This window comes from Oncorhynchus tshawytscha, linkage group LG02 (genome assembly GCF_018296145.1).
Source record: "Oncorhynchus tshawytscha isolate Ot180627B linkage group LG02, Otsh_v2.0, whole genome shotgun sequence".
Classification (NCBI taxonomy): domain Eukaryota; kingdom Metazoa; phylum Chordata; class Actinopteri; order Salmoniformes; family Salmonidae; genus Oncorhynchus; species Oncorhynchus tshawytscha.
This window is the reverse complement of record NC_056430.1, coordinates 57,923,294-57,947,653: the sequence shown is the minus strand read 5'-3', so window position 1 is coordinate 57,947,653 and position 24,360 is coordinate 57,923,294. Positions and strand designations below refer to the sequence as shown.

Below are 24,360 nucleotides of genomic sequence, written 5' to 3'. Positions count from 1 at the left end.
AGACTACCCCATAGTAGAATAGTTTATCCATTTCCCTCGTCGGCTTGTTGTTTTGTGTTCAATGCTAGGGAAATACTCCTCTCAAAGAGCATTAAACTCAACTTTTTTTGAGTGACTTAAATTGTGATTAGACAGATTTATATTTTTAGTTGAGCAAGAGTAGTGGCAATTCTCCCTTGGCGTTGCCACCACGTGTTAATAGGCAAAAAGGGGGCATGTATGTTGACATTAGAGGTCGACCGATTATGATTTTTCAACGCCAATACCGATTTATACCGGACCAAAAAAAGCAGATTAATTGACCAATTTGTGTGTGTGTGTGTGTGTGTGTGTGTGTGTATATGTGTATATACATATGTATGACGATTACAACAATACTGAATGAACACTTATTTTAACTTAATATAATACATCAATCTATTTAGTCTCAAATAAATAATGCATAAGCAAAGTGTTGGAGAAGAGAGTAAAAGTGCAATGTAAAGAAGCTAACTTAAGTTCCTTGCTCAGAACATGAGAACAGCTGGTGGTTCCTTTTAACATGAGTCTTCAATATTCCCAGGTAAGAAGTTTTAGGTTGTAGTTATTATAGGAATTATAGGACTATTTCTCTCTGTACCATTTGTATTTCAGTAACCTTTGACTATTGGATGCTCTTATAGGCACTATATTATTGCCAGTCTAATCTCGGGAGTTGATAGGCTTGAAGTCATAAACAGCGCAATGCTTGAAGCACAGTGAAGAGCTGCTGGCAAATGCGGTCAAGTGCTGTTTTGAATGAACTCTTACGAGCCTGCTGCTGCCTACCACCGCTCAGTCAGACTGCTCTATCAAATATCAAATCATAGACTTAACTATAATATAATAACACACAGAAATACGAGCCTTAGGTCATTAATATGGTCAAATCTGGAAACTATCATTTCGAAAACAAAATGCATATTCTTTCAGTGAAATACGGAACCGTTCCGTTATTTTATCTAACGGGTGGCATCCCTAGGTCTAAATATTGCTTTTACATTGCACAACCTTCAATGTTACAATTCTGGCAAATTAATTACAGTCTTTGTTAGGAAGAAATGGTCTTCACACAGTTCGCAACGAACCAGGTGGCCCAAACTGCTGCATATACCCTAACTCTGCTTGCACAGAACCCAACAGAAGTGACACAATTTCCCTAGTTAAAAACTTCTTAGGGCTGCAATCCCGTTAACGGGATTGATATGACAACAGCCAGTGAAAGTGCAGAGCACCACATTCAAAAACAGAAATCTTATTAAATATTCCACAAACATACATGTATCTTATAAGGTATCATTTTAAAGGTAATCTTGTTGTTAATCCCACCAAAGTGTCCGATTTCAAATGGGCTTTACAGCGAAATCACCACAAACGATTATGTTAGGTCACCGCCAAGTCACAGAAAAATTCAGCCATTTTTCCAGCCAAAGAGAGGAGTCACAAAAAGCATAAATAGAGAGAAAATTAATCGCTAACCTTTGATGATCTTCGTCAGATGACACTCATAGGACTTCACGTTACACAATACATATGTTTTGTTCGATAAAGTGCATATTTATATCCAAAAATCGCATTTTACATTGGCTTTTTACATTGGTTATGTTCACTAGTTCCAAAAACATCTGGTGGTATTGCAGAGAGCCACATCATTTTACAGAAATACTCATTATGAATGTCGATGAAAATACAAGTCTTAGACATGGAAATATAGATACAATTCTCCTTAATGCAACCGCTGTGTCAGATTTCAAAGAAACTTTACGGAAAAAGCAAACCATGCAATAATCTGAGTACAGCTTTCAGACAACAAAGCAGCCAAAAAAATATCCGCCATATTAGGTAGTCAAAATTAGTCATAAATAGCATTATAAATATTAACTTACCTTTGATCTTCATCAGAATTCACTCCCAGGAATCCCCGTTCCACATGAAATGTTTGATTTAGTTCAATAATGTCCATAATTTATCCCCAAAGAGCTAGTTTTGCTAGCACGTTTAGTAAACAAATCCAAAGTCATGAAGCGCGTTCCCTAGCTGCAGACGAAATGTCAAAAAGTTATGTTACTGTCCGTAGAAACATGTCAAACGATATATGGAATCAATCTTTAGGATGTTTTTAACATTAAACTTCAATTATATTCCAACTGGAGAATTCCTATGTCTGTAGAAAAGCAATGGAATGAGAGCTAATTCTCTTGTGACCGTGCCTCAGAGCCTGTGGCAATCTGCCAGACACCTGGCTCAAACAGCCCTTAGGAGCCCCCACTTTACAGTAGAATCCTCAAACAAGTTTCTAAAGACTGTTGACATTTAGTGGAAGCCTTAGGAAGTGCAACATAACCAATATCCCACTATGTATTCAATAGGGGCTGGGTTGAAAATCGACCAACCTCAGATTTCCCTCTTCCTGTTTGGATTTCTTCTCAGGTTTTTGCCTGCCATATGAGTTCTGTTATACTCAGACATCATTCAAACAGTTTTAGAAACTTCAGTGTTTTCTATCCAATACTAATACTACTATGCATATATTAGCAACTGGGACTGAGGAGCAGGCTGTTTACTCTGGGCACCTCGGCACCTTTCATCCAAGCTACTCAATACTGCCCCTGCAGCCATAAGAAGTTAACAGAAATTCATGTTAGCAGGCAATATTAACTAAATATGCAGGTTTAAATAAATATACTTGTGTATTGATTTTAAGAAAGGCATGGATGTTTATGGTTAGGTACACATTGGTGCAATGACAGTGCTTTTTTTCACAAATGCGCTTGCTAAATCACCCATTTGGCGAAGTAGGCTGTGATTCGATGATAAATTAACAGGCACCGCATCGATTATATGCAACGCAGGACAAGCTAGATAAACTAGTAATATCATCAACCATGTGTAGTTAACTAGTGATTTTGTTACGATACGTTTAATTCTAATTAGCAATTTACCTTGGCTCCTTGCTGCACTCGCATAACAGGTAGTCAGCCTGCCACGTAGTCTCCTCGTGGAGTGCAATGTAGTCGGCCATAATCGGTGTCCAAAAATGCAGATTACCGATTGTTATGAAAACTTGAAATCGGCCATTTCGATTAATCGGTCAACCTCTAGTTGACATAATTGTAATCCAAACCCAGCCCTCATGTATTTCTATATAAAGTGCACAATTCCTCTCCCTAAGCGATGATGTTTAGGTGTTTTTCGTTGCCGTAAGTGGTTTATCTGGATATCTGAAATCGGTGGTTTCACCCTCCTTTTCCTCCTTCCTTCCACGATAGGTTTCCAGGAAGATGTGGCTGTGAGCTTGCTCACAGTGCTGATCCTGTGGGTCTTCACCTGATCGTGACCATGGGGATATGGCCGGGGGGTGTCCGGGCCTGCATTGCAGGCCAGGAGAACTGCTCTGCCAACAATGAGTCCAAAGACTACTGTTACTCAGCCCGTATCCGCAGCACCGTGCTTCAGGGCCTACCCTTTGGAGGGGTCCCCACAGTCCTTGCGCTGGACTTCATGTGCTTCCTGGTGAGTCTACCTAGAGATCTGTCTTGCCTGTATTTCAAATAGATGCCTAGCTCCCATTCCAGTGCTGCAGGTTTTTCTCGCTCCCCTGTAGTTAATTTATTGATTTGTCATTGATTCATTGGCCAGAGATTCTACTTACCTGGGATCCCAGGTCTGTGTACAACAATACTTCTGACCTGAAGGTGCGGATTTGAGAAAAGGGGTCCTAGTGACTTTATGCTAACCTGCAATGATCACATAGGTATACAGTATCTATGTGTGTGTGTACAGTGCTATATAACCGGTCTATATAACATCCCACAATTGATAGTGTATGTCAGAGCAAAACCAAGCCTTGAGGTCGAAGGAATTGTCCGTAGAGCCCAGAGACAGGATTGTGTCGAGGTACAGATCTGAGGAAGGGTACCAAAAAATGTCTGCTGCATTGAAGGTCCCCAAGAACACATTGGCCTCCATCATTCAAGCATCATTTAAGCACCAACTGTCAGAGCAGCTCACAGATTACTGCACCTGTACATAGCCCACCTATAATTTAGCCCAAACAACTACCTCTTTCCCTACTGTATTTAATTAACTAATTAATTTTGCTCCTTGCACCCCATTGTTTTTATTTCTACTTTGCACATTCTTCCACTGCAAATCTACCATTCCAGTGTTTTACTTGCTATATTGTATTTACTTTGCCACCATGGCCTTTTTTGCCTTTACCTCCCTTATCTCACCTCATTTGATCACATCGTATATAGACTTGTTTATACTGTATTATTGACTGTATGTTTGTTTTACTCCATGCGTCGTTGTATGTGTCGAACTGCTTTGCTTTATCTTGGCCAGGTCGCAATTGTAAATGAGAACTTGTTCTCAACTTGCCTACCTGGTTAAATAAAGGTGAAATAAAATAAATAAAATAAAAATTCTTAAATGGAATAAGTTTTGAACCACCAAGACTCTTCCTAGAGCTGGCTGCCCGGTAAAACTGAGCAATCGTGGGAGAAGGGCCTTGTTCAGGGCGGTGACCAAGAACCCGATGGTCACTCTGACATAGCTCTAAAGTTCCTCTGTGGAGATGGGAGAATCTTCCAGAAGGACAACCATCTATGCAGCACTCTACCAATGAAGCCTTTATGTGGAGTGGCCAGACAAAAGTCACTCCTCAATAAAAGGCACATGATAGCCCGCTTGGAGTTTGCCAAAAGGTACCTAAAGACTCTCAGACCATGAGAAGCAAGATTCTCTGGTCTGATGAAACAATGCCAAGCATCACAACTGGAGGAAACCTGGCACCATCCATACAGTGAAGTATAGTGGTGGCAGCATCATGCTGTGGGGATGTTTTTCAGCGGCAGGGACTGGGACACTTGTCAGGATCGAGGCAAAGTACAGAGATCCTTGATGAAAACCTGCTCCAGGACCTCAGACTGGGGTAAAGGTTCACCTTCCAACAGGACAACGACCATAAGCACACAGTCAAGACAATGCAGTAGTGGCTTCAAGACAAGTCTCTGAATGTCCTTGAGTGGCCCGGACTTGAACACAATCTAACATCTCTGGAGAGACCTGCAAATAGCTGTCCAGCAGCGCTCCCCATCCAACCTGACAGAGCTTGAGAGGATCTCCAGAGAAGAATGGGAGAAACTCCTTTTAAATACTGGTGTGTCAAGCTTGTAGTGTTATACCCAAGAAGACTCAATGCTGTAATCACTGCCAAATGTGCTTCAACAAAGTACTGAGTAAAGCGTCTGAAGAGTTATGTAAATGTAATATTTAAGTTTTGTTATTTTAAAAAATAAATTAGTAAACATTTCTTGAAACCAGTTTTTGCCTTGTCATTATTATATTTATTTATACATTTTTGAATTGACTCGAAGTTAACACTGCTTGAGCCACCTTTCCGTTTTGGAGACTGCAAATATTAGACCTAACATGGTGGGTTAGCTAGTTAGCTTTGTGCCACAACAGATAGCAAATATGCTAAAGTTATCTACATTAAAACATTTAGTATTTTGTCATTGTCCAACAACAATGCCCTTACAATTCTTTCATTGAAAAGGGCAAAATCCTGTGTGGATTTATGACTATTAGATAGCAGCGTAGTTAGCTAGCTTATTAGACTGTTAAGTTTTTGGCTTCTGAGTGCTTATACTACACGAAAACACAGGTTCATTCTATTCTCACCAGATAATTACCATATCTTTCAAACTCTACATGTTACATAATTGTTTTGACACTTGTAATTCATATTTAATGACTTCTCCCGTGGTTTGCTTGTGTGTTAATCCGCAGGAAGTTGAAAGACAAATTCGTTCGAAATGGCTCAGGTCAATTGGGCGGGCCTACATAAGGTGAACAGGGTTAGGATATTCAAATCCGGACCAGTAAGTCCGTCATTAGTGTTGATTTTCTTTTCTCCCTGGATGTTAATTGATGTCATTGATTGGTCTGAGTCCACTCAACCTTGTGTCCTTGTCATTTTAGGTCTGAATCAGTCCCCAATTTATAGGGGAGGAAGAGTATGGTTTGACAAATCTTATTGAGTCTTATTAAATTCCTTTAGAAACTTTACACCCACCCAACTATGGATTTCAAATTGGACAAGTCGGTCAGTGAGTTCAATGGTACCATTTTCTTTTTGACCAGTCCTAATGGTTTGGCTGTAGTACTGGTGTGGAACAGGATGCTCCTGTTCAGGAATAATTGATGGTAACATCCATAGTGCTTTGTGACCATGGGAACAATGGATTGACCTACATATAGTGGCTGACTGTCTGGCAGTGGTGTCATTCAAATGAAGCTGTATTGTCATTGGGGTTCACCTCATCTCCTGTTGTCTTTTAATGTATGCTACATTCACATGGCCACATGCTCATCTCCTCAAATGTATTGTAAAATGTTACTGGGCAGACAAGGTCACAAAGTGATGGGTTATGGCTGTGCCTTGGTAAGCATTATCAATAACTATATACAGTGCCTTGCAAAAGTATTCGGCCCCCTTGAACTTTGCAACATTTTGCCACATTTCAGGCTTCAAACATAAAGATATAAAACTATTTTTTGTGAAGAATCAACAACAAGTGGGACACAATCATGAAGTGGAATGACATTTATTGGATATTTCAAACTTTTTTAACAAATCAAAAACTGAAAAATTGGGCGTGCAAAATTATTCAGCCCCTTAAGTTAATACTTTGTAGCGCCACCTTTTGCTGCGATTACAGCTGTAAGTCGCTTGGGGTATGTCTCTATCAGTTTTGCACATCGAGAGACTGAAAATTTTCCCATTCCTCCTTGCAAAACAGCTCGAGCTCGGTGAGGTTGGATGGAGAGCATTTGTGAACAGCAGTTTTCAGTTCTTTCCACAGATTCTCGATTGGATTCAGGTCTGGACTTTGACTTGGCCATTCTAACACCTGGATATGTTTATTTTTTAACCATTCCATTGTAGATTTTGCTTTATGTTTTGGATCATTGTCTTGTTGGAAGACAAATCTCCGTCCCAGTCTCAGGTCTTTTGCAGACTCCATCAGGTTTTCTTCCAGAATGGTCCTGTATTTGGCTCCATCCATCTTCCCATCAATTTTAACCATCTTCCCTGTCCCTGCTGAAGAAAAGCAGGCCTAAACCATGATGCTGCCACTACCATGTTTGACAGTGGGGATGGTGTGGTCAGGGTGATGAGCTGTGTTGCTTTTACGCCAAACATAACGTTTTGCATTGTTGCCAAAAAGTTCAATTTTGGTTTCATCTGACCAGAGCACCTTCTTCCACATGTTTGGTGTGTCTCCCAGGTGGCTTGTGGCAAACTTTAAACAACACTTTTTATGGATATCTTTAAGAAATGGCTTTCTTCTTGCCACTCTTCCATAAAGGCCAGATTTGTGCAATAGACGACTGATTGTTGTCCTATGGACAGAGTCTCCCACCTCAGCTGTAGATCTCTGCATTTCATCCAGAGTGATCATGGGCCTCTTGGCTGCATCTCTGATCAGTCTTCTCCTTGTATGAGCTGAAAGTTTAGAGGGATGGCCAGGTCTTGGTAGATTTGCAGTGGTCTGATACTCCTTCCATTTCAATATTATCGCTTGCACAGTGCTCCTTGGGATGTTTAAAGCTTGGGAAATCTTTTTGTATCCAAATCCGGCTTTAAACTTCTTCACAACAGTATCTCGGACCTGCCTGGTGTGTTCCTTGTTCTTCATGATGCTCTCTGCGCTTTTAACGGACCTCTGAGACTATCACAGTGCAGGTGCATTTATACGGAGACTTGATTACACACAGGTGGATTGTATTTATCATCATTAGTCATTTAGGTCAACATTGGATCATTCAGAGATCCTCACTGAACTTCTGGAGAGAGTTTGCTGCACTGAAAGTAAAGGGGCTGAATAATTTTGCACGCCCAATTTTTCAGTTTTTGATTCGTTAAAAAAGGTTTGAAATATCCAATAAATGTCGTTCCACTTCATGATTGTGTCCCACTTGTTGTTGATTCTTCACAAAAGAATACCGTTTTATATCTTTGTTTGAAGCCTGAAATGTGGCAAAAGGTCGCAAAGTTCAAGGGGGCCGAATACTTTCGCAAGGCACTGTATGTGTCCAGAATTCGTTTTCACCCAAAATGACAGGGTCTGGTGACCAAATTAGTGTTCCACAGACATTTCGTAATGTGTGCCCTCAAAGATCCCTGTCTCTCAAGGATTTTGTTTCTTAGGACAATTTCAACTTTGACGCTCATAAAGCAGCATATAGTAGGTCCCCCTCCCAAAACAGGTTTCTGTCTGTTCCTGGTTAAATAAAGGTTAAATAAAATATACTAACAACATGGACATGATATCATAACACAATGAACAGATGAAAAGGCTTGTTTAGTCAATTTATTTCATATTATTACTCACGTCTTTGTCAGCGTAAGGAAAATGTGAAATGTATATGCAAAACTCAATCATTTTTGGAATCTGAACTGAGTGACGTGAGTGTTGGCCTTTTTATACTTTGACATTTTTTAAATTACCCTTCAGAATTAAGCACCAATGTTGCTCCTTTCTATTGTCATCCTCTAATCGTACTACATTTACCTCCTATAATATGAAGTGGGGTCTGAAATGATTGACACCCTTGATAAAGATGAGCAATAATGACTGTATAAAATATGTAATTCAAATACTAAATTATATTTTATACTGATACAATTTCTCAGAGAAAGATTTGGTTTAACATTTTTTTGTTTTGTCATAGGTAGAGGTCAAAATTGACATCCCTAAAGATTCTTATAAGTCAAAGTCCAAAAGGCTCCTTAACAGCTTCTACCCCCAAGCTATAAGACTGCTGAACAATTAATCAAATGGCCACCCAGACTATTTACTCTGCTGCTACTCGCTGTTTATCACATATGCATAGTCACTTTACCCATACCTACATGTACAATATAACTTAACTAACCTGTAACCCCACACATTGACCCGGTACCCCCTGTATATAGCCTCATTTTTATTTGACTATTTTTACTTGAGTTTATTTAGTAAATCTTTTCTTAACTCGTTCTTGAGCTGCATTGTTGGTTAAGGGCTTGTAAGTAAGCATTTCAAGTTGTGGTCAAGTAGTGGTCAAGTTTGGTTGTGTTTCAGATTTTGTGCTCAGTAGAAATGAATGGTAAATGTATTTTCATTTGAGTCACTTTTTATTGTGAATAGAATGTGTTTCTAAACACCTCTACATGAATGTGAGTGAGAAATTTAGAGGGTCAAAGATCATACCCCCCAAGACATGCTTAACCTCCCCTGGTTTTGGTAATGGTGAGAGGTTAGCATTTATTGAGGGGTATGATCTTTGACCTTCTAAATTTCTCACTCACATTCATGTAGAAGTGTTTAGAAACATATGATTATATTCTTATTTTCAATGTCTCCAAAATGACCACAATAGATCATTTACCATTTAATTTCTATTGGGCACAAAATAATCTAAAATGGAGCCAAAACGAACCGTGAAGGCATCCAATAAGTTGTGTAGTGTCAAGCTTGATGTAGTCATTGCATACTAGGAATATGGGACCAAATACTAATCTTTTGACTACTTTATTAATAAGAATCTTTTGGTGTGTCAATTTTGACCCCTACTTTTTTTTCTTCTCTCTTTCCAATTTTTTGGAGCGTACAATATAACTTCACATTTGTTCATTTTTCCCCCGTCATTATTGTTCATCTTTATCAAGGTTGTCAATAATTTCGGAGCCCACTAAGTGCTTACTGGTCCTACAATTAGTTTTTTTTAGAACATCAGTGACATTTGAATGATACACAGATGTTCTTGGGGCTCACCCAAAAAACACCAATGAAGAGGAAATCATATCACATTACTTTCCTCTGTGCTTTCAGGTGCTTCTCTTTGTCTTCTCAGTACTGCGGAAAGTGGCCTGGGATTATGGACGCCTGGCATTGGTGACAGATGCTGACAGGTAGGCCTAACAAATGACTGAGGTGTTACATTGTACGCACATGCAGGCGCACACGTATACTGCCCTGATGTAGTCCTACTGGTCATTAGCCCTTGTCCGTTGAATTGTGAGAATGACTTGCCTGTTATGACTGTGTGCCTTAAGTAACCCCATCACCATTCCTTCCTACCTCTTCCTTCAGGTTTATTGGTTTGCAAGTCATTCAGGGAGACGGAATGACTCACTGTCACTTACATACTACTCATTTCTGGAGCTGTATATGAACAAAGACTGTCTGGGCTGCAGGGTTTGCTCACACAGCAGAGCAACAAAATAGGGAATATTTTCACCAGTTTATTATCGTAACCCATTGGTATACTTATTAATCAATTATGATTCATCTATGGTTTGGGTATGTTGGTAATAAATATGGAAATAATTTCTAACTAGTTAGCATACTTACTGTATTTTACTGTTGTATCAAATCGATCACCTTGAATGTACATGATCTGGTGCAGTGCATTAAGAAGAGAAATAACACGTTTTGAACTCCTTGAGTACTGAATCAGTCATTCACTGAGAACTGGGTCTTGTCATGGTCGCTCTGCTCATATCGACCTCATTATTTCTCCTCCAGGCATTTCCCCATGCAGACACATGCACATACATACTTTGGACATGGTCAAAAGACAAAATGAAAGGGTTAGCTTTCTGCCTCCATCTTATTTTTATGGGGTTAGCTATCTGACATTAAAAGTTGACTGTCATATTATACATCAGTGATCATGAATTCATGAATTTTGTCAACCAATTTGTTCCATAAAACAAGAGTATACTTAGGAGACTTGTCCAGGTAATCCAGTGTATACTTGCACTCTGTAATGACGATGTAGGCAAACTTTCTGGCAGATTTCATTTTGGGTTTATGTCCTACTGGGGGAATATTGAGAGAGTAGGCCTTGCCCAACCAGACACAGGCTTATGCAAGATTTTCAAAACTGCCACAAATTAGTTTTGAAAAATATTCGGTAGCACTTTTATAATAACTCCACATAATAAAGCATTTATAATGTATTCGTTAATTGTTTATTAATCATTACTCCCACATTTGTAAATGTTAGTAACCTAGTTATTCACGCATTTATAAACAACTTTTAAAGTAGGTCTATTTGCTTGGCCTCATCTAAAGTGTGGGCTATTTATACTTTATAAATAATTCATAAATGTTTTGAGTATATGTTGTAATTTCACAAAATGATGCACATGCCATAGTAGACGTTCCAGCAGTACCTGATGCTCCATAAGGTCTCAAAATGACCCAAGAACATATTAATGGTTAAACAATAAGCACACGGTACAGAGGATGTTTAAGAAAATATATATATTGAACAAAGCTGTTTTAATATTGTAATGTGTCAATTCATACACTCTTTGCTGAGTGAAATAGCATTTTCAGACCAAAAATGTTAACATAAGCGTTTTGTTTCTACGAAAACCAAATTGTAGTTTGAGGTCACTCCTTAGAGCAGTCTAATCTCGTGTAATCTGGTCAACTACGGGATTACATTTTTTGTTTAAAAAAATAATATATATATTGAATTTTATTTGGACAGGAAGTAAATTGTAAATTCAGAGACCAAGGTCACTATTCCAGATGAGCCTTGCAGAGTTCTGGTCCATAAGTGAGTCCCAGTTTGCGAAGTCTCCACCCTTGCAAAAGGAACCCCCCCCCCCACCACCACCACCAAGAATTTGCTTCCACACTGTAGCTGCACATGTGCATGGGTTCACTTCATGAAGCTAGAGCGTGGTAGGTATGGGAGCAAAACAGTGAGGGAGTTTAGCCTTGCGCTTCTACGCTCTTAGGTTGTTCCGGAAATTGACCCACTATGCTGTTTACTTTGTGCACCTATATCATATCACTGAGTGTACCTGTAGCCCTTTACGCTCGTACCCGTATGTATACAGGTTAAAAATATCAGATTTTGGCACTTAAGCACCTAAAATGGAACACAGTGGCTGTACAGTAACATGATATAAATGACATCAGAGCTCAGGCTTTGCGCTGTATGGGTTTTGACTGACAGCCGTCCTGAACCTGAGCACCAAACGCATCAAGAAGTTGCCCCCATCCCTCCTGCTAATTGGGCAACTTTTGCAAATTTTTTGTTTGAGTGAGGGAAATGCTGTAAATTTAAGAGGACTCAATGAATTTTGAAAGATGAGACATTGAGGATTATAATACATACCAATTTGATGTCATACTACTGTATCAACTCAAACACATGTAAGTCCAAAATGTGCACTTCACATTTCCATATCACATTTTCAATAAACAGTGATTTTGATGTACAGTTACAAGATGACATGGCGTCATACCCTGGGTTGTTCTGAACAGAATAAGCCTATGTTTGTCTATTGTGAAGAAAATTTGCAATGGGACACGCACTTGAATGCACTCATGACTGCTTTCTATGAGCACCAAAATTACAATCTGTTTCTCTGAATTGCCCTGTGAAAGCCTAACACTTAAGGTTATATTTTAGAACTTAGCTAGCCATAAACAACAGTAATTGGTGTGGTGGGGGATGCAGAGTTATGTTCCAAACCAAACAAGTACCAGTGTCCCTGCCCTAGTTCCTCAAGGGCACAGCTAGGAGAACAAACAAAAAGAACACCTTATAGTTGAACTCTTCTTTGAGTCATAAAACTGCATTGAAATTACTTAGGAACCATGCACACTTTGGAGGGGGTTTTGGCCACTTGGAGACACATGTTAGTCCTCTCAGTCAAACCCCTGTAAATTTTTTGTAATGTTGCACCTACCCCACCTTTAAAAAAAAAATTGTGTTACTGACTGTATCCAGAGTATTTTCAGATTTTGTTCCAACAAATACAGTGAAAAGTACAGTAAATGTAAACTGGACATATAATCAACACTAACAACAGGTGCTGTGTCCTCAATTTTGACCTAATAATTTTTCCAATGTATCCAAACTGTTCCCTTTCAATTGCTTATACATATACTTTTCATATTTCTTCTGTAAGAAACATTTGAATTAAGCCTGATCCAAGTAGGTCAATTCCCACGTGTGTAAAGGGTTAAGTAACCTGTCTTTTTGTAATCATACAAAATGTAACATATCACACTATTTTGAGTCTCAGCTTTACATTTACTATGTTATTTTTGTCATTTACTATGTCTAAGTCTTTGATGCCAGGCTGTTTTTCATTATAATTATTTTTTACACTAATAGAGTAAATATCCAACTCTAATAGTTGATTACTCTTTTTAGTGTCATTTTAGTATACTCTTGCAATTTTACACTTATCTGTGTTTTGAATTAACAGTCAACTCCATCAGTTTACATTTTCTCTATCAGTTTACTACTTCTGAAGTGTAAGGGTGATGCCTTATTTGCATATCTTAATGTGTCACGTTATGGTAACTAGCAAAGTAATATCCAATCCCTGTTGGTATCCAACTCAAGGGAAGATATCACGACTTGCATTCAGAAAGCTTGCCGGAGCAGAAAGTAAAAAAACAAAGGATTATAAACAATCAATGTACATGCAAAAAGACAGATATTAAAATAAACGATTTAAATAAAAATCTACCTGCAACGGAGCATGCTGGGAAATATGAAAGGCCCCTCCCACACCTGTGGATACTCCATAGATTTAACTCCCTGTCTCTGTTTACTCTTAATTGAGTAAAAAGTACTCCGTCCCAACTAACTCCAGAGAGCGTATCACGCTGAGGGTTAAAATAACTCAAGTGGAGTCAATTTAACCCTAACAATTTTAACACCGTGATTTCAACTCTCCTTGATTTACTGTGTACCAATCCTGGATGGCCCCTTATAAGTACAATAATAGTTGAAGACTTATTTGGTTACTTTAAAGTGACCTGGGTCTGCTCATGGATATGATGTATGAGATTTCTAAGTGCTTCATGTCCTTTGAAATAGTTCTGTCCTCCCATTCATTTAAAGGACAGAGAGAGAGGGGCAAACCGTTTCCTGCTATAGTCCCACAGCTGACTGAACAATCTCTTTTGCGCCACATACTTCCTGTTTTTTTTGTCTGTCCCGCTCCCTCTCCCTTGTCACTCCCTACACACACACACACTAGTGCTGAGTGATTTAATGTTTTTTGAGGATGATTTGGTTACGGTTCGGTTTTTGAAAAATAGTCACGGTCTTCATTATTAGTAAGATTTTTGTTTTTCTTCTGTAACTACACATAATAAAACAATTAGCTAATAAAAGCCCCATGAGTAAACCGGGCCCACATTTTTGTTAATTGGTCAGCACTAACAGACAGACACACACACCCACACACACAGCTGTTTTGTTGCTTTCAGGAGCTCTTTCAGAGCTGTGATGAGGCAGGGGTCACCAGTGTGGGAGTTGTATGTCCGTGTGTGTGGTGAGGGGATTGTGGGGTGACATTTGATCAGGGCCCATGTGATGTGATGGATCGCCCCTCAACCTCACCCCGCCTATGGCTCTCATAAACCTGTCCTGCTCCTATATATTGTGTAACATCTAATTTGTTGACACTTTAGGATTTCTATCCAGGACTAACCTTAATGAAGTAAATGTGTACTCCTTTTCATGCCGATTATGCTCATTTTTCCTGTTTTTTTTTGTTTGTTTCACTGTGAAGATCGAAGAAGCGTTTCAACGGATTGGAGGAGCGGGAATAGTATGTTGTTTTTAAACACGTTTTGATTATCTCCTGGTTTTCCAATGTCGTCTTCTCTCTTCCCTGGTTGCTTTACTGTCCTAACTGTACTTGTCCTGCTCACTGGTGGACTAACACTCTCTTTTTTCCTTTCAGGTGTGTGTGTGTGTGTGTGCAGTCCAATTCCATAATGTACTGCAATCAACTCCAATTGGGGTGTCCTGCGGGTTGGTGTGTGTGAGAGGTTTATGTGTATCTATCTTATTAACAAGCAAGATGGTTTGGTGTGAGGGCTCCGTCACTGCTTTTTGCTGTGGATTTATTGGGTGTCGACTCTGACTTTGGTTAACCCACCATAAGTGCCTTGTGTGTCATTAACCATACTGTTGACTTCCACCAGTGTATCTTCCATGGCTTCTGATGCTTTTGACTGTCACCTAACATGTGAATCTTTTGACATGCATGCTTCCTTTTTACATATTTGAATATAACATAGTCGGAGAAGAGAAAAGGGTAACTATGATACACTGAGAGCAAATAATACAAGGTAAAGGTGAATCAGGGTGGATGTGAACTTCCCTAGGCCCTCTTGCTGTGGCGTCTTTGTGAATCCTTGTGACATTAGCTGTGATGATAGCACCTCCCGAGTGGATCCTTTTATTAGATGATAAGAAGCCAAGTTCTCAACAGGCTGGGTTCTCAGTCAAAAAATGACCCCTTCCCCTCTGTCCATTCAGGGCCATGAAGGGGTCAATAAAGGCAGAGGAAAGGAGTGTTTTCAGATTGGAATCCAGCTAGAAAGTGGAATGTGGTCTTCTGTCCTGACGGATAAATGCCCCCATTTCTGTACATGTCTTCATTGGACTAAGTTTATTGTTGGAACGTGGTAGATCTTCTGTTGTAGGATGTAAGAGTGGGAGATTACAATACACACCCAGTGCTGCATCCAAAACAACCTATTTGTAGACTTTGGGCCCTATTCAAAATCGCTAACTGTCTTTCCGGAATAGGTCAAAAACAAATCCTACCCTTCAAGAAATTATGGAGTAATACTGTTGTTGTTGAGGCCAGGCACCACACTGATGGTGTGTCCCCCCCCCCCCTTAATCACAATCACCTAGGCTGTAGAGCCCCACTCTGGAGGTGTCATAATACCCTTAAAACCTAGCAGTCAAACAGGGAAATGGTTCCAATCATTTAAAAAAAAAAAAACATTTTTCCCACAGGGGATTTTAGGAACACTTAAAACATGGGATGTGTTTCATGTAGGCTTACCCTGGCGTGAAGTTTTGATAACCATGTAAATCTCTCTCGGTCAATATGATTTTTAATCAATATATTCGGCTCCATTTACTCTCGGATTCGAAAATGTTAATTAGCATCAAAGTAGACAACATGCAAAACTACAAATCCCTGCAAGGTCCTGCACATCATATCTAGCTGACACCTTTACTAAAAAGTATTGTATCAATTTAAAACTTGCACAGTTCACAGAACTGTCAGTTTTAAAGAAATGTAGCCAATTTATTCATTACTACATTTAGCTAATGTTAGATGGTAAATCCAGAGATGACCTTTGCCTTGATTCGGCAGTCTCGTTCAGATCATCATGGCATTTGCAGTTCTTTATGATAGCCACATTAGCAGCTAATTAGCATTTAATTTTGGGGGGGTAAATACAGGCAAATATATTGATCAAAGTCACCTTGTCCTAGAGAGATTTACATGGTTTTCCAAACTTCACCCCAGGGTAAGCCCACACGAAACACAGCCCTTATTTGAAGCGTTTCTAAATCCCCTATGGGAGAGATCTATGGTGGAATAATTATTGGAACCATTTCCCTGTTTGACCTCCTAGGTTTTATGGGTATTATGACTCATACTGTAGTACTCTATATTTAATTAAATATGCAAATATGTGCATATCCTGTAAATCCATTTTTCCATTTTTTTCATTGTCAGTCATTAGGGGCGGCAGGTAGCCTAGTGGTTAGAGTGTTGGACTAGTAACCAGAAGTTTGCAAGATCGAATCCCCGAGCTGACAAGGTAAAAATCTGTCGTTCTACCCCTGAACAAGGCAGTTAGGCCGTCATTGAAAATAAGAATTTGTTATTAACTGACTTGCCTAGCTAAATAAATGTCAAATAAACACAAAACATTTGCCCGTAGTGCCTGGCCTTGTTGCAGTTTTTTGTTTTAACATGTTGTTTGAGTACATAACCCAAAACAGGCTTTCTTATAGCGTAAAAAAACAATTGCTCATGATGAGAAGACAGTTAATAGGTTGAATTGAATACGGCCCTTGGCGTTTAAAGCATAAGACAATGCATGTCCATTGCTCAGTGGAGCTCTAATCACAAAATGAGATTATGCATATCAAAGATGGTACACTACATGACCAAAGTATGTGGACACCTGCTCGTCGAACATCTCATTCCAAAATCATGGGTATTCATAATGGAGTTGGTCCCCCCCCTTTGCTGCTATAACAGCCTCCACTCTTCTAGGAAGGTTTTCCACTAGATGTTGGAACATTGCTGCGGGATCTTGCTTCCATTCAGCCACAAGCATTTAGTGAGGTTGGGTGGACCATTACTCCTCCTTCACCAAACTTTACAGTTGGCACTATGCATTGAGGCAAGGAGCGTTCGCCTGGCATCCGCCAAACCCAGTTTTGTCCGCTGGATTGCCAGATGGTGACGCGTGCTTCATCACTCGTGAGAATGCATTTCCACTGCTCTGGAGTCCAATGGTGGTGACCTTTACACCACTCCATCCGACACTTGGCATTGCACATGGTGATCTTAGGCTTGTGTGCGGCTGGTCGGCCATGGAAACCCATTTCATGAAGCTCCCGACGAACAGTTATTGTGTTGACGTTGCTTCCAGAGGCAGTTTGGAACTCTGTAGTGATTGTTGCAACCGAGGCTACGCTCTTCAGCACTCTGCTGTCCCGTTCTGTGAGCTTGTGTGGCTGAGCCGTTGTTGCTTCTAGACATTTCCACAATATTTACAGTTGACCGGGGGGGCAGTTCTAGCAGGGAAGAAATTTGACGAATTGACTTGTTGGAAAGGTGTCATCTTATGACGGTGCCACGTTGAAAGTCACTGAGTTCTTCAGTAAGGCCATTCTACTGCCAATATTTGTCTGGAGATTGCATGGCTATGTGCTCGATGTTATACACCTGTCAGCAATGGGTGTGGCTGAAATAGTCAAATCCACTAATGTGAAGGTGAGTCCACATACTTTTGTATATATAGTGTATTTCCTCAGGCATGTTAGGCAGCACAATGCAATGGTGGCCAACATAGATCGTTCAAAGCCTTTCTTCAGTCTAAAAATTATGCTGCTAGCACACAACCATTATTTGGCTTGAGGGTACCGTCAATGATGCCTACCTTAATGTCTGGATGCTTGGCATACTTGGGGCACCCTCAGCCAGAGTTGTGTTGGTCTGTTGCACACTGTGTATGTCTCTTGTCCTGTAGAGTGAGGGGTAACCCTTTACTTGATACCTCCCTGACAAGGCGGATGCCATAAATCGTCATTACACTGTTGGCTGATTCTACCAGACTTTACAGTCATGACACAAACCATAATCTAGACATCTATCCAGCCCCACGAGTTTGATGTTTGTGTAGTTACAAATGTTGAACTCATGGAGCTGGACATCCTATTATGTCATTCACATAGCAGCCTTGTTGATGTTGACCTTGGTGTGGGGAGTTCAAGTGAAATGTTGTGTGATTTTGTTAGTGCATAGTATCTACAGTAAAAAGTCAAATGTAGGATTATCTCATGTGACCATGACTAAATTAACTGTTTTCTGATTGACGCCTCTGTGCGTACCAAGTCAGCAATGCTTGATTGGCCAGTAATTCCGCTGAGGGATGATGGGATCTTGAATGTGTCATGTTAGACCCTCCGAGAGATGGAGAGTTTATCAAACTGACTATAAAATATACACAGAATGGCATGGTTCTACAGACATTGTTGAGTAACTGTTATGGTTTCTTTAATAAATTGACATTTTTGATGATAAATATGCAGCAGTGAAACATAATGTGGGTTGGGGTCAAATTATATTTAAATGTTGTAAATTCAGGAAGTAAACTGACATTCCAATTTTCTGTTTTACTTTCTGAATTGATGGAATTAAAATGGAATCGACCCCATTAGCTTTTCCTCTAGCCTCAATTCCATTCTGTTTCAAACCACAAATTAACAAACTAAACCACAGTTGCAGGACCCGGTCCTGCCTTGTTCTCCGTGCAGCCATCAAAGCCTCACACTTGTCCTCTGTTTCCAGTGTTGCCTCAGCTCTGCATTCTGAAACGCCAGACCGCTATGAACGTCTCACTTCAGTCTCCAGCTCTGTCGACTTCGATCAACGGGATAACGTGAGAAATCCCTCCCTACTCCCTCCCTCCGAATGTCTCCCCACCACTGAGGTTATCTCCTACTGGTCACACGTGCATCTCTTTAATCGACTCCATTGGCTTTGCCTCCCATCCCTGTTAAATAATGCAAGATAAGTAGAGGACTGTAAAGCTGCTGGCTGCCTGCCTTGGATGTGGGTGGAGTCAGGTCCGTCAGACACAGAGTTTCACTTGGTGACTCCTGATGGAGACTTCCCACCCCTTATCGATTCAGTACATAGATGTTTTATCATAAGGGAGACTTATCTCCTTATCTCTCTTGACTCTTCCAAGTAATGCAACACAATATTGTATATGATGATAGTTTGAATTAATATACTTAAGATGAAATGCCCCAGTGCGTGGAACAGACACTCATACACATTTTCAAACTTGTGACTTATACAGAAATATAAGCTAAACCAGTCAGTTTCCACACACCAATGTCCCTCAAGAACATTCTTTGGAACTCCATACGATATCCCAGAGTCATGTGTAGCACTGTAATCACCCTAGTAGGTCAATTCAGTCCATGTTATCTCTTTCTACCTCCTAGCCTTTTAATCCCAGCTGGTAGGCTAAGGCTCTGCCTCCACTCTCCCTGTCTGTTCACTGAAACTCACATCACGATTGGGCCACTGCTATAGCTGTCCTGATCACGTTGGCTTTATCCCAGATAGTCCCCTGTTTATTGCCCTCTCAGGTCATACAGTACTTGGACCCCAATTAAATAAATTGCAGATAAAGGAACACCTGTAGTTTAATTCTAAATGTTTACACTGTGTTTTGAGTTTAGGTTTCACATCAACATCCAATGACTATGAGAATAGCATGTTGCTATGTTGGATTTAACACCTCTGATAAATAAAAAACAATGCTGGTTTATTCTGTATCTGCAATTGATTGAATTGGGGACTAAAAACGAAAACACTTTATAATGCATCACCACTGTCAAATTATTTGATTGTGTGGAATTTCATTTTTATTTTATTTTTAAATCTCCATGTATTGAAAATGTTGAAAAGCGATTTTTGTTTTAAACTGCATATTTTTCAAATGTCTGATTGTCATTGTGCATGTCTACACTGCAGGGCTTCTGTTCCTGGTTAACTGCCATCTTCAGAATAAAGTAAGTGAGTCTGTTATCAACGTTCTATGTAAATGCTTGATTGGGAAAAAGCTAGAGCTCATGCACATCAATGTTGCCACAAAAATGTGCAACTGAATGAATAGTAATGCTAATGTGCTAAAGGCCACCTCTGATCGGAACAAACAGTGAAAAATAACTCGCCCTATTTCAAAACATTATTGCCTAGCAAAAATATTAGAATCCTTGATTAATTTTCAGCTACAATCTTTCTTATCTATGAAATGTATCCAGAATGTTCACCGGTCTGTTTTTAGACCAGGACATAGCACCATCTCTGCATCCCAAATACAATATCAGCATGTCAAGTGGCTAGTTAGTGCAACTTCTTTAGGCAATTTTACAGCTATCAATTTAGGAGTTTCCAATCTCACCATGTTCAACCTGTGGATAATGCGCCTCAAGGTGGGGTTTGACATTTGAGGAGATGGTAAACGTTGCCTGCGCTACGGCAATGGGCCGCGCGGTGCATTCTGTGTGAAGGCGCACTCTCACAGCTCAAAACCCAACATTAGCACGAATTTTGTCAAAAAGAAGTACAACATTACAAATCTTTTCCGAGATGTGCGATAATTAACTTGCTATCTCTAATATCGTATAGCTTTGGAATCGTTACATTGCGTACTTTCGAGGAAAATAGGCACATTCCTCGACACATATACTGACTTTGAGAAGGGATTGCGTGACGATTAGTTTAGCAACCGCGTGACGCAGCATGACAATGTGAATGCGATTAGTCGACAGTCTGCTGGGTGGGGTTTATACGTTCCATTATTCATTGGATTCCTATCTCCTTTCTATAATATCTCTGACAACGGCACCATACAATGCACCCCGGACTAAAGAGGCAGAAAATGTGCTAGACCCTCCGTTAAATTACATATTTCTCGAGGTAGGAATATCACAAAAATATAATCAATGGCTCATTCGAGAAGACATCCTCCCGAGTTTTGACATCGGCCAGTATTGAAATCTGACCTGTACGATAGACGTTTTTGCAATCCTAAATGTCATATTCCTGGTAACTTCCAGTGTAGTGAGAGCGACTTAATCAGTTCTACGTCATACCGGACGGATTTCTGTCTGCTTGAACCCCAATAACTCGGATGTGTGAACCTTTCCTTTAAAAACTACTTGACAGATCTAACATAATTTGTATCTATTGATGGTGTTCAGTTAAGTTTCCTTAATATAACAAAAGATGTTCTGCAAGGGCTGATTCTGGGTGCAGTACTTTTTGCCATCTACATGAACAATATTGGTTTTTCTGTGAATAATTGTAAATTGCGCCTGTATGCGGATAATACTGTTGTGTATTTTATTCCCCTCCACCGTGGACAAGGCTCTGTCTGACCTACAGACTGCTTTCATTCTCACGAAAAACACTAATTGCCCTGAAATTTGTATTAAATACTGGAAAAACGAGGTATATGTTTTCTAGAGCGCTCAACAATGACTCTAAAGATCTGTACCTTGAATGGTGCCTAACTTGATCATATCTCTGCTTACAAATATCTGGCATTTGGATAACTGAGAAGTTGAGAATAAAACTAGGCTCTATAGCAACAGGTCACGCCTCTTGCTTAATTGCAGGAAGCATATCTTTCAGTCGCCGTTCCTACCAGTCCTAGACTATGGCGACACCTTCTACATTGTTGCAGCTGCCACTTCATTAAAGCTGTTAGATGCAGTGCACTTTGCTTTATTACAGGCAACAGGTTTTGCACTCATCACTGCATTCCCTATCTCAATGGCCCTCTGACTTTGCGTAGGTCAAAACATTGCATTCTGTTTATTTTAAAGCCTGTTTGCTAAAACACCTGTATTACCTAACATTGTAACTAGCCTATTGAAGTATGAGATGTCATATCCTGTTGCAGGGATGGCTAAATCTTGAAATTCCTTCTGTCACTCTGTCACTACAGATTTCGGTAAAACTGCTTTTAGTTTGTTCTATGAGTGATGTGCTAAGAATCTTCAGAAAACCCTACAGTTGGATGCATTGGTGCCTTTCCTGGCAATTCAGATTGTTGGTAGAGGGACCTCTTCACTGGGGAATGTGGTCGTTTTTTATCATCGTTTTTTTTGTGTGTATTTTGCTTTGTTTCCTATATTCTTTCCTTTGTTGCTTGGTCTTGTTATGTAGGGCTCCCTTGAAAAAGATACCTTTGTTATCAATGGGACTCCCCTGCCTTAATACATACAATTAAATACTGTAATATAGTAGTTTTTATGTTCCCCACAAACAAGAGATGCTCAAACTATTTATTTAGAGGGTAAATGGCCTTTGTTTGAAAATAAATATCGTTTTAGATGTATCCCTTTTGTACACATAAGTGCGCAACCGGCAATTTGGAAGGGCTGGGTTGTTAAACCATGGGGGCTGTTTGAAATTGAAATTAACAATACAAGTGTTAATGAATTTACCTGCAAAAAACACAGCTAAATTCCCACATATAGTAATAAAAAAATATATAAATCTTGCCGGTCACAGACCTGGGCAGAAAATGGTTGTATTGTGTAGTTTGTTTTAAACTTTTCAAATAATCCAGGTAGTCGAATATAGTTTAAAAATAAATAATTATTTCCTTTGTTATTCAAGTACAGGTCTCATGAAAAATACTTTCAAATATCATTTGCTTTTCTATCTTTCAGATAACCAAATAATATTGGAAGTGCCTTCTGAAAGTTTTCACACCCATTTTCCCACATTTTGTTGTTACAAAGTGGGATTAAGATTTAATTGTCATTTTTTTGATCAATGATCTACACAAAATATGCTAAAGTCAAATTGGAAGTGGAAGAAAAATTCTAACATTTGTAAAAAAATATATATATATAAAAAAATATATAAAATGTATATATAAAATATAAAAAAGCAAAATAAACACTAATGTATCTTGATTAGATTAGTATGCAACCCTCACAGGTGATTATACGTGTTAGAATCACCTGTGAGTTGTGGGCTGTGAGTTTCTGGGTAAGTCTCTTAAGAGCTTTTCACACCTGAATTGTGCAACATTTGCCCATTTATTATTTTCAAAATTATTCAAGCGCTGTCAAATTGGTTGTTGATCATTGCTAGACAACCTTTTTCTGGTCAAAGATCATCAAGCAGAGTCAAAACTGTAACATTCACAATCTTCTTGGTAAGCAACTCCTGTAGATTTGGCCTATTGTCCTGCTGAAAGGTGAATGAATCTACCAGTGCCTGTGCTTAGCTCCATTAATTTATTTGTTTTTATCCTGAAAAACTCCCCAGTCCAGTATGATTACAAGCATACCCATAACATGATGCAGTCATCACTATCCTTGAAAATATAGACAGTGGTACTCTGTAATGTTGTATTGAATTTACCCAAAACGTAACATATTCAGGACAAAAAGTTGATTGCTTTGACACTTTTTTTTTGCAATATTACTTTAGAGGCTTGTTGCAAACAGGATGCATGTTTTGCAATATTTTTATTCTGTGCATCCTTTTCACTCTGTCAATTAGGTTAGTAATTGTGGAGTAACTACAATAACAGCCATTAAAATTAATGCATTTTAAATTCAGGCTGTAACACAAAAGTATTAAGTCAAGGGATGTGAATACTTGAAAACCCCAACATATTTATTTGATGCCTGACAAATATTTGATGAACCAAAAACTACAACAGCTAGTTGAATTTAGAGGTCGACCAATTATGATTTTTCAACACCGATACCCATTATTGGAGGACCAAAAAAAGCCGATGCCGATTTTTACATTTATTTTATTTGTAATAATGACAATTACAACAATATTGAATGAACACTTATTTTAACCTAATATAATGCATTAATAAAATCAATTTAGCCTCAAAACAATAATGAAACATGTTCAATTTGGTTTAAATAATGCAAAAACAAGTCTTGGAGAAGAAAGTTAAAAGTGCAATATGTGCCATGTAAGAAAGCTAACGTTTAAGTTCCTTACTCAGAACATGAGAACATATGAAAGCTGGTGGTTCCTTTAACATGAGTCTTCAATATTCCCAGGTAAGACATTTTAGGTAGTAGTTATTATAGGAATTATAGGACTATTTCTCTCTATACCATTTGTATTTCAGTAACCTTTGACTATTGGATGTTCTTATAGGCACTTTAGTATTGCCAGTG

The 24,360-nt window shown here is 39.2% G+C and overlaps 1 protein-coding gene across 4 annotated transcripts in view; it reads left to right on the top strand.

Moving 5' to 3' along the window:
• LOC112266500 (CSC1-like protein 2) overlaps positions 1-24,360 on the top strand; it is a 97,736-nt gene that overhangs the window by 24,699 nt on the left and 48,677 nt on the right. For 3 of the 4 annotated variants that reach the window (XM_024444017.2, XM_024444026.2, XM_024444007.2), the window contains exons 2-6: positions 3,288-3,531; positions 9,903-9,982; positions 14,633-14,671; positions 18,962-19,052; positions 20,162-20,199. In XM_024444017.2, coding sequence (XP_024299785.1) covers positions 3,358-3,531; positions 9,903-9,982; positions 14,633-14,671; positions 18,962-19,052; positions 20,162-20,199 — 422 coding nt within the window. In that variant the 5' untranslated portion in view covers positions 3,288-3,357. The remainder of the gene's footprint in view (positions 1-3,287; positions 3,532-9,902; positions 9,983-14,632; positions 14,672-18,961; positions 19,053-20,161; positions 20,200-24,360) is intronic. The other variant, XM_024444037.2, reaches the window with a different exon arrangement.